Here is a 10894-nt window from a genome sequence, read left to right as displayed (position 1 = left end):
ACACCAGTACTGCCTCAAAAGGCAGTGTCTCTCATTTTGGACTGGAATCAGGAGCATCCAGATGGGTCACCACTTACAACTGGTATACATTTCAGCCCACAAGCAGAGGTACGCAAGAAATAGGATGGAATTGTTTTTGTAACTCCATTTGATTCGTATGTTAAGCCTTGATCCTGCTGGTGTCCCGTTTGGATTTCCACCCATCCCTATTTGGAGATCATACGGAGCCACAGTGAATGAAGTTTGAGGTGAGAGCGTGGTTGCTATTTATGGGAGGACACACTTGTAGCTTAGATGTTCCTCAGCTTGCTTGCCGTGCCTCCTTTGGGTTTGGTGGCTCTTGTGGCACATGTGGGACAGGTTTTGCCCTGATTCTGCCCGTATGCACAATACAGCCTTCTCCTCTTGGAGTTTTTGCCACATCTTCCCCTCTAACCATGCCTTGGAGACTCCTCCTCCATGATCCACAGACCTGACAGTTGGCACCTCTCAACAACTCAGTAGGAAAAGAAGACAGTAAGTACTGAATTTCAAGAATCCTGCTTCTGTTAGGTTTCTGCTCAAGTATCCTGTCTTTTCTGTGGAGTTGGGGATTTTAGAAATAAAAGCCAAGATGATGAGCATGATGTTGCTGCTTTTAGCCCTGCCATGCCCTTCCTCTGGCCAGAGAACGCAGAGTCTGCTACCCGCTTGAATGTAGAAGGAAAAGGGTAAAAAAATAAAGGGAGAAAGGGGGAAAAAAATGAAACATGAGCAGATGAGCATCTCAAAATATCCTACCCTCTTAAGAAGATGTGAGTTGAATTCATGGGAGACGTTCCACTGGGGAAAGAGGAATTGTTCTTGAATGTGGGGTCTGTGCATTTGCAAAGACTGTGTGGGATCCAGGTCCTCAGAATGCTCTGATGTCATCATTCAGGTCAGAGAACCCCCGCTGGGGGCCGGGTGACCTTTGAACCTTAACAGCCCTGTGCTGGAGCGAGCACTGGGCAGTGTTGCTGGTTCTCTACGCGGTCTGAGTTCCTCAGCCATTTAGGAGACTCGACGATTTTTATTCATATCGGGTCACCTCAACGAATTTCCCGAGAGTCAAGGAGGGCCAACCAGTAGGGAAAAGGAGGCGCTGGGTGTTAGGCATCTTCTAAGCAACTCCTGTTGCTGGTACCATGAAACAGCGACAAAAGGGGAAACATCTAGAAAGTGAAGAGTCCCCGGAAAGTGCCGAGCAGGGAGGAGGTATGCGCTGGGCACCTCGTCTGGGGCGCAAAGGCTGCTGCTAGCCTGAGCCTTCTCTGGGAAGGTAGGATGGAGGAGCATGTGTCCCCGGGGAAGTATCTGAGGATGCTGCCATGTCCATTCTGAGCATCCCTGTGGTGTGAGATGGCACGGGGAGGGCCAGATGCCCCTGGCAGGTGGGGAGTCAGCTCTGCCTGTCTGAGGACTTCTCTCTTGGGTCTGCTCGGGGCTGGAGCTCTGTCGGACTCGTAGCAGGCCGGGGTCCTGCTGGCCCAGACTCCCAGGGGATGGCTTTTCTCAGTCCTGTATTCTCTCTTACTCTCTTTGTTCCATCTTCCTCTGGGGTCACTGGGTGGGGTGTGGGAGTGTTGCGAAGGATGCTGATGAAGATCTGTGGGTTGTGCTGTCCCTTTTACTGAAGAGCAAAGAGAAGCCTTGTTGAAAAATATTTTGAGAAGTGAGAAAGGAGATTGTCCAGCGATGGCATCATGGTATTTCTTTAGCAGGAAGAATTTATCCACTGATCCATGGGAGTTTGTGAATTTACAGATGTGGGTTTGGCAGTGGAGGTCACGGAAGGGATGGGCCTTGCAGAGACCAAGCCCAGATGGATGGGGGTGAGAAATGTTGTCAGGGCCCCGCAGGGAACTCTGAGAGCTGTGGATTTACTTTCTAGGGCACATGGTGACTGCAGGCATTACATGTACTTGAGTAGCTTGCCTTCAGAGAGGGCGTGGTCACATGGAGCAGGCGGGGCAGAGTGGAGCCCATGCCAGAGAGCCAGCCGGAGCCTTCTGCCCCGTGTTGGAGCCCGGCAGTTTCCGCAAGGCCCATGGCCCTGAAGAGTATAGGATGAGCCCTGGGGCTGGAGGCGGGACAGGAGGCAGGTTTTCAGGCAGCAGCTGGGATAGGACAGAGGAGGCAGTGATTGGCCAGATATTTTTGCCTCTGTGTGTATGATGGGATGGGGCGAGCAGTGGGGAGAATGCAGATAGGGTGTCCTCGGATGTGATGTTGGCCTTGTAAAGTTCCTATCACCATGCCTGGATCTGGGAGACACTCAAAACGTGTAAGAGTGAATATAGAACTCTTACTAAGGGAGTTTCATGAGATTGTCTCTTACACACCCATATACACTTTGTACAGAAAAAAATCACACATCTCCACACAGGCTACTTTATTAAACCCATATACACTTTGTACAGAAAAAAATCGCACATCTTCACCTATGCTACTTTATTAAACCTCACACAGAGCATATAGGGAGATATGAACATCACTCCTACACTGTGTTCACAAACCATCCATGGGTGTCAAAGTCCTCTCCTCGTACACTGAACTCTGGAGTATGAATATATCCCAAATGCCGTAAGGGACATACTTACACTAAAAATAGGCATCACCCAAGTATTGCATGGGAAAGCTTCCACTAAAAAATTGTTTGTGGTTTATCTGAAATGCAAATGTAACTGGGCATCCTCTGTTTCTATTTGCTAACTCTGGCAACCGTTGTATACTTAATACCAGCTGACATATCATACACTTAGCATACTTCTTTTTTTTAAAGATTTGATTTATTCATTTGAGACAGAGAGATACAGAGAGAGAGAGAGAGAGCATGAGCAGGGGAGAGGCAGAGGGAGGGGGAGAAGCAGGCTCCCAGCCGAGCCAGGAGCCAGACATGGGGCTCGATCCCAGAACGCTGGGATCATGACCTGAGCCGAAGGCAGACGCTTAACCATCTGAGCCACCCAGGCACCCACTTACCATACTTCTGTCTAGTGTCTGTCTTCTACTAGAATGTTCAGCATTACCAGAGCCTAGAATAGTGCCTGATACATAGTAGCTGCTCTCTGACTATTGCTGGATGAATGAATAAATGATTGAATACACACCATAAGTACAGAACCTATTATATAAAATGGTTACATGTCGCACAATTCCTGAGCAACTATGCACCAAACTCTCCATGGATGCGTTTCTACCCTACTCATCACACCAGCCCCACATCTGTGAAAGGTTTGGCTGATACACACGATTCTCACATTTCAGACCTACTCAGGCCTTCATTCCTAACCAGACACTAACAAAATAAGTGTTGATAGTAATTCAATACAGGAGCATCCACCCGGGACCAGACTCTGAACCATGTGTATTCACTGCCCTTGACATATGTCACTTGGTTAATACTTGTTGGACAGATGAATGATGCCCAAACATGCCCCACCCACTGTATTACTGAGGCTTTCATTATCTTTCTAGGAGTCTCGAAGTCACAGGAGGATGCCCCTCAGCTTGAGTCAACTGGGGTGGCCAAAGGCTGGGGTGCAGCAGTAGGGGAGGTGTCCTCTGCCTCTGAATACTTCTCCTGTGTCTCTTCTCCACGCAAGCTCATCCATGCTGGTAAGGGTTCAGGGCTCCTTGGGCGTGGGGCACATAGATCCAGGAGAGGCCAAGAAGAAACCCAAGATAATCAGAGGTGGTCAGGGCTCCGTGGAGGAGGCCAGGAAGCTGGTGTCGCTGTTAGGAGAGCATGGCTCTGAGCTCAGTGTGGGAGGGGGTGGGGAGCCCTGGTGCAACCATAGTGGGGAAGTTAAGAAGCATGGGCCAGCCTTTGCCCTTGCCTCCAGAGAAGGATGGAGCTCCTCAGCCCAGGCCTCCAGCACTGGAGCAGGACCATTCAGCTCAGATCCCCATGCCCTGATGCATACAGCTGTAGTCCACACACATCCATTCTCAGCACACAACCCCACCCCCCACCCCCAATCCAGACATGGGATCCGCAGTACCATCTCCTACATGACTGTGCACATTCCACCAACACACTGATGGTAACACAGACACACTCAACCCACCAACGTCCCATACATGCTACAAGCCCTTGCCACCCTACTCCACACCCCTGGATACTGACATGCTGCCAGCATCCCTACACACACATGAAGAGCACCTGGATGATGCCACCCCAGTTATGAACACCAACACCAGCCTCTTCACACCACGCATCTTCACATCTGAAGACCCCTCAGCTTCTGGGCTACCCCCACTCACATTCTCATGTCTCTAATTTCTTTTCCCAGGACTCCGGAGAGTACCTCGAGACAGTCCCCAGCCTAGAACACCCCTATCCCAGGTTCAGGAACAAGGGGAGACTGCTCCCCCCTCACACCATGTCTCTTCGTCCCCTTCGTCCTATAAGACCTGTGTGTCCTCTCTGTACAGAAACAAAGAGGAAAAGGGCATGAAAATATACTACATGCAGGTACAAATGAAAAAGGGTGTGGCTGTCTCCTGGGAGATCTTGGAGACCTCGGAGTCACTAGAAAAGCCGCCAAAGATGGAAGAAGTGACCCTTCCCGAGGACGTACGGGTAGGGACTCCCCCCTCTGACGTGTCCACCAGAAACCTGCTATCAGACAGCGAGCCCAGCGGGGAGGAGAAGGAGCACGAGGAACGGGCAGAGTCAGACAGCCCACCTGGGTCACCTGCAGTTGCAGAGAGACCCAGGGCCAAGACCCCCGACTGGCTGGTGACAGTGGAGGCTGGCTTCAGGTGCATGGCCTGCTGCCGGGTCTTCTCTACCTTGGAGATCCTCCAGGAGCACGTGCAGCATGGGATCCGGGAAGGTTTCAGCTGCCACGTGTTTCACCTCACCATGGCTCAGCTGACGGGCACTGTGGAAGCAGAGAGCGCCCACGAGGAGGAGGAGGAGGAGGACGAGAAGGAGGAGGAAGAGCAAGAGAGGCAGGAAGAAAAGGAGAAGAAGGAAGAGCAGCCCACACAGGAAGACCTCGGCCCCAAGCGACCTTGGAGCCAGTGCCCAGGCTGTGTGTTCCATTCTCCAAAGGACAAGAAGTGAGCAGGGGCTGGGGGTGCCAAGGGAGCTGCGCCTTCTCCGAGCCACCATGTTTCTCCCATCCAGGCTCACCCCTCCAGAAGGGAGAGCTGGGGGCTTTCACAGCTCAGGGGACACCTGAAGAGGGAGGCGGGTAACCGGGCCCCTGGCTTCCTGTCCAGGTCTGACTGTAAGTGGGGATTTGTCCTGAGCTCTTCAGGCTCACGGAGCACCTTTTCTCTTGAACTACAAAGTGTCTTTTTTCTGGTTTCCACACAGCAGTTGAGATTCATGAGCCAGAAGATCCCGGAAGATGGTGTGGCCTTCTCTTGGGAGAGGTAAGGCCTGAGGCTGGTATCATCTGGGCCGATGTCATGAGGTCCCAGAGGAATTTAGGGGAAGGGGCCATAGGCCCACACTGGGTTCCCTGGTGGCTCTGCAGCTGCATCAGCTCGTGCCAGACCCGGTGCTTCTGGGGACTTGACCTCCATTGACTTAAACAAGAAAGTGAGAATTTTGATGGGCAGTTACCTCAGTGTCTCCACACCTGACCTGAACTCTAAGTGCAAATACTGCCAGGCAGCCTTTGGGGCTGAGAGAGCTCAGCACAACCTCAGGGGCCAGGAGTGGTGTGAAGGACAAGGGGCCTAACGGGAGCAGAGGTCTGACGTGTGAGAGCCTTCAGCCTGAGCTGGCCTCTCACTCTGGGACAACGTGGAGTGTGGAGAAGGAGAAACACGGAAGTGAGGCCCCAAGAGATCTGAAAATGTTCCAGCACCTTGATTGGGCTGTGGTAGATCTGGAAATAAATTCACTCTGGTGTGTGTGGCTCTGAGCTTTAAGACAGAGGTGAAGGGTTACTCTGACTAGTGGAGCTCATGTCACATCTTGTCTCTTCTTGCTCTGCCTTATTTGTTGAATTGCTTCCAGGGAGAAGACAGGACCCTGGGGAGAGTAGCAGACAGGATGCCAATGATGTGAAGGAAGGTGAAGGAACCAGCACTCCGTCTAGCATCACAGGACCACATAAATGTCATATGCAATAAAGGCTGTTTTCCAAACCTCGCCTGGATATATTCTTGAATTAAAATTATCTATCCATCTACCCACCATGTACATCAGTCTCGCTAGTGGCTGGTGAACTAGGTTTCACGTAAGCACCACAGAGACCCCCACAGTCCTTTTCCAGAAGCAGGGGTACTCACGCTGCTGGATGAGGCTTTCGTGTGACTGTTTTCACAGGGCTGGCTTCCACATCTTTCATGAGACTGGGACAAATACGCTGAGTTCCAACGAGGTTGCTTGTAAGTAGCAGGTGCTCTAGAAACCATGGGGTTGTGACTGAAAGCCCTGGGACGGTTGGTCTTCGGGGGGCTGGTGGGTGCTGTGCATGCCTCCCCAGGTCTGGCCTGGATGGGGGCAGAGGAGACATGTCTTCATGTGGAAGCTGTCCATGGAACAGGTTCCTCCAGGGTTGGTGGGAGTTTGTCATAGCGATCAAAAAGAAGCCGTCTGACCACAATCAGGAATTAGAGGAAGAAATGGTTGTAATCAGAGTTTCAGCCAATAAGCTTGGCTATTTCCAGTTCTGATAATAGATCAATTGCCAAATAAATTCTTACTCTAGCCGCTCAAGTTTGGGACGCAGTTTCGGACGCAGTCATCCCTGAACTTCATCCTCACCCCACTGCTACCAGCCCCCCCTCGGAACTACAGACATCTGGAAGGCACTGAAGACTCATTTCAATGCATGAGGCTCCATGGACTGAAAGGTAAGTGGGGTGCAGTGTGTCTTTCTAATCTGAGTGGGGGGCCAAAGCCAGTCTTCAGAGAACTGATAGAAGAAAATAATTCAGAGTTCAGAGATTCTATAAAATGAAGCAGAATCAGGTCTAATTCCAAAGTCCCATGGATTTTTTTCAAGATGTGAAAGGGGCCTTCATGGGGCTTTATTGAATCAACCATGGTTCCTGTGATCTGGTGTTGTCGTTAGTATTTCAATCATCATCATCATCATCATCCAGCTTCCCCACTGGCTTCAAGCTTCTCAGCCTCTCCAAAGGGGGTGCCATCTGCATGTCCACATCCCTTTGCCTCAAGATGCCCAGTGCCCCCTTTAATGGTCATTCCAAGAATTCAGAATTTGAAGCTTGTCTACCCTTCCATACTTTCACCGCCTCTGGGAGATTCTACTCACTCTCTGGTCTGCTGTGCTCTGTAATCTTCCCCTTGGTTCCTTTGTTCCTTGAGCCCACCAGGAATTCTCCCCTCCCTCCTGCCTTCCAGGGTCTTCTGCTGACAGCTTCAAAGACCTAGAGTTGATTCCATGTAACTTGGTAGTATGCAGGTTACACAGTGAGAGTTCTGGTCGTTCTTCCTGCTTGGAGAGAGACTTCTTTGGAAAGCACGGAGTCACATGAGGGCCTGTGGGTGCGAGTCAGGGTGCTGCAGTGGGCAGTTATTGCTAATCTAGAGAAACTTGATAGATTTTTACATGTGCTGACCTTGTATCCACCCACCTTATTGAACTGTCTTACTAGTTTATCTATGTGTTCTTTTGGGCTTCCTGGATAAACGATGATATTAAATGTAAATCATATGTTCTGTGGATAATGAGTAATTCATTTTATAGATACTTTTTATTTTATCTATTTATTTATTTTTAAAGATTTTATTTCTTAGAGAGATCATGAACGGGAGGAGGGGCAGAGGCAGAGGGAGAAGCAGACTCTACGCTGAGCAGGGAGCCCAACCCGGTGCTTGATCCCAGGACCCCAAGATCATGACCTGAGCTGAAGGCAGATGCTTAACCAACTGAGCTACCCAGGTGCTCCTATAGATACTTTTTAAACACATAACCTTTTCTAGACCTATTTTTAGCTTCCCCCCCACTCCTCAGAGTTAACCAGTATCAGAGTTTTGAATGTATCCAGTCCAAATTTTTATATATATGTTTATATATAATCATAATCTAACATTGTACATCACATTTTCTTTCAACCAATCTTATATTTTCATGTTTTATCTGTGTCAATTTGTACCGATCTAGGGCTGTTAAATATTTAACTGTTTGATGTTATTCCACCATATGCATATAGCATCATTTTTTTTTTTTTTTCGATTCAGGCATTACTGGACAATTGGATTGTTTCCATCCTTTCTCTGGGCAAACAGTATTTCTTAGAGCTTCCAGACTTCTCTTGACAGTCAAGAAGGGCCAGGCTGTCTGAGGGATTGTCACTTGCCTTCAGCCACCTTGTAACAGGCTACCTCCACCAGCAATTGGAAGCACCAAGAAGTTAAAAACTCCTCCAAATGGGAAGATCTAAGGAGACAGAAGATAGGAGGTTAATGCCAGGTGTCCTGCAGGGAAGTCAGGGCTGCCCTGAGCATTCCTCCATCTTCCTTCCCCCCTCCCCCTCCCCCTTCCGGCCTCTCTAAAGAAATGTGGAGGACAGGAGAATCCGAAAACTTTGAGCAGACACAGGCAAGATGTTGGGGACTGAAGTTGTGATTGAAGTCTCTGAGTGGACTCTGAGGGTGCAGAGCATCCGGATAGCCAGGCTCTGCCTTCTGAGAACTTCTAAAGATGCTCATAATTGGGGTGATGCCAGGCGCATGCAACTGACTTGGACCACACTGTCCCAGAAAGTTCTGCTCTGTCGGTATCTATTCCTGATCACTCTTGTTTCCCATTATTTGGTCACTGCCTTTGGTCCTCCACTGATGGGGACCACAGCAGGTGGAAGATGCAAATGACTCATCTTGCTGCTCAGTGTCACCACAGAGCTTGGGGGTGAGGGAGAAGGCCAAACTAAGCTCATGAAGGAAAGATGGACCTTAAAGAGGAGATCTGAGTCGAGGGTGTTTTCTCAAGTCTTGATGAATGAAATCTAGCGTCACTACCACAAGGATTTCCTGAAGTCCTCCTTGTTTTCAAGGCTGGCCATGGGCCTGGTTTCACTCAGTGAAGGAAGCAGGGATCCCTATCCATTCAGTGCTTGCTCACACTTGTCCACCTCTGATACACACTGTACGAGACTCATCTTCCCTCTAAGACAACTTTTTACTGTTATCTCTCCTGAGCATTTACTGACCTCCTGAAGTGCCCCCCTTAACATGCCCCTGCAGTGAATGTATAATTTGATAATCATGCTTCTCATTCTATTCTCAGCACCTTCTGATAAACTGTATCCTCTTTATGCCACAGTTTTCACAGATCAATAATCCTTCTTAACTTTGTTGAAACAGATGAACCCATGAGGAATCTTTGCTTTTTCCCTTTCTTCTTTGCCAGTTCCTTTCTATCTTTTAAGATCCTTTTCTTGTCTCTCTACTATCCTGACTCCTTTTTTCCTGATTTTGGTCAACTTTCAGTCTCCTTCCCTAATTTCCTCATGAACATTTGGGGTTTATCCCTCACAAATTAGAGAATGTTTGGTTGTTGAGAAGTGCTAAGTTCACTGGTGTTCTTGCAATCATGGAAGCTTCCCTGTCTGGCGACCCACAAAAGGAGGCCCATGGAGATAGCCGGTTGCATTCCAAGCCCTTCTAAACACAAAGCTCATACTGAGAACAGCTTCCAGCAAATTAGAGTCCCTAGACCACTGCCCAAGCTCAGCTTTGAATTAACATCCATTTAAGATGATTTAGATAAAAGTCATGGGGTAAATGTGTCCCAAAATCCATGTGAATAGAAAACCAAAGAAACCATAAAACAAAAATTGGAAGGAAATCACACATAAAACAAATTAGGGAATGGTTTTAATCTGTACCAAGATGTGTGTGAGTGTGTGAGCATGTGTATGTGTGAGTGTGTGAGCATATGTGTGTGTGTGTGTGTGGTTTTAGTATGTTGGAGGTGTGGGGGTGTGGGGATAGATTGAGTGGGAAAGGTCCTATGAACTCTAATGACTTATGCAGACAGGTGCAGTGGAGACACCCATTGTCCCGTCTGCAATGGGCACATCAAGCCTGACAGGTCCCTGCTGATTCTGTCATGCTTTTTGGAGCAGCCTCTGAATGCAGAGGCCTGAGGTTCCCTTCATAGGTGTCTCAGGCGATCTTCCACTCTGAGATTTCCTTGCCTCATCCAAGAATCTGACTTGAGCACCCTGCTGCTCTGGGTCCCCACACCCCTCCTCTCATCTTCTCATTGCTGGAGAATGTTTTTCCTCATCTCTTGGCCAAGCTATTCCCTCTCTGAGGCATTCCATGTTTTTTTCCTCAAAACTTGAACAGTACATGTTCATGGCTTATTAAACCTAGAGTCAGCTTATGCTGAGAATGTGGTGAGAAGCAGGATTGTCAACAGAACAACTAGTTCACCCTTTCTGAGGGGTCTTGAGAATTTGATCTTTAAACCTCTCTAACACGGAGGGGAAATAGAATAATAAAATTAGCAGTTAATGAGAAAGCTCTTTTCTGTGTATTTGTGTGGATTAATTAGCCCGCAGAATGACTCTGTGGGGCAGGTGCCATTATCATATCATAGGATGAGCCTTATCCAGTCTAAGGGACTGTGGGAACGACTCCTGGAGCCATCTGGGAACTTTGTTCTCATTCCACAGCCCTGGGTTCAGCTGGAACCGGACTGCACTAGCCTGGAGGCTCTGAGGGGGTTGATGAAGGATTTATTCATGCCTGAGATTACTGTACACTGTAGTCATAAGTACTAAGTCATATAGTACTAAGAAATTTCAAGATTGATGAGGTGCCCAGATAGCCAGAGTATTTTTTTTTAATGCAAAATCTGGCCTAGGGGAGTTCTGAGCTGGTTCTGTTTGATCTCACCCAGCACGGGCAAGGGTTCCCTCTCCCCAT

General features: G+C 48.8%; 1 protein-coding gene across 1 annotated transcript; it reads left to right on the top strand.

The window, feature by feature from the left end:
• The first annotated feature begins 1166 nt into the window (after positions 1 to 1166).
• Positions 1167 to 5095, top strand: FAM170A (family with sequence similarity 170 member A). The gene is made up of 3 exons (XM_032425086.1): positions 1167 to 1236; positions 3499 to 3639; positions 4317 to 5095. The coding sequence occupies exons 1-3, from the start codon at positions 1167 to 1169 to the stop codon at positions 5093 to 5095; spliced, it is 990 nt and encodes a 329-aa protein (XP_032280977.1).
• Positions 5096 to 10894: the final 5799 nt, after the last annotated feature.

This window comes from Phoca vitulina, unplaced genomic scaffold, assembly GCF_004348235.1.
Source record: "Phoca vitulina isolate PV1807 unplaced genomic scaffold, GSC_HSeal_1.0 scaffold32, whole genome shotgun sequence".
NCBI classification, from domain to species: Eukaryota; Metazoa; Chordata; class Mammalia; order Carnivora; family Phocidae; genus Phoca; species Phoca vitulina.
Note: the sequence above shows the minus strand (reverse complement) of the source record. Positions and strands in the feature narration are given on the sequence as shown.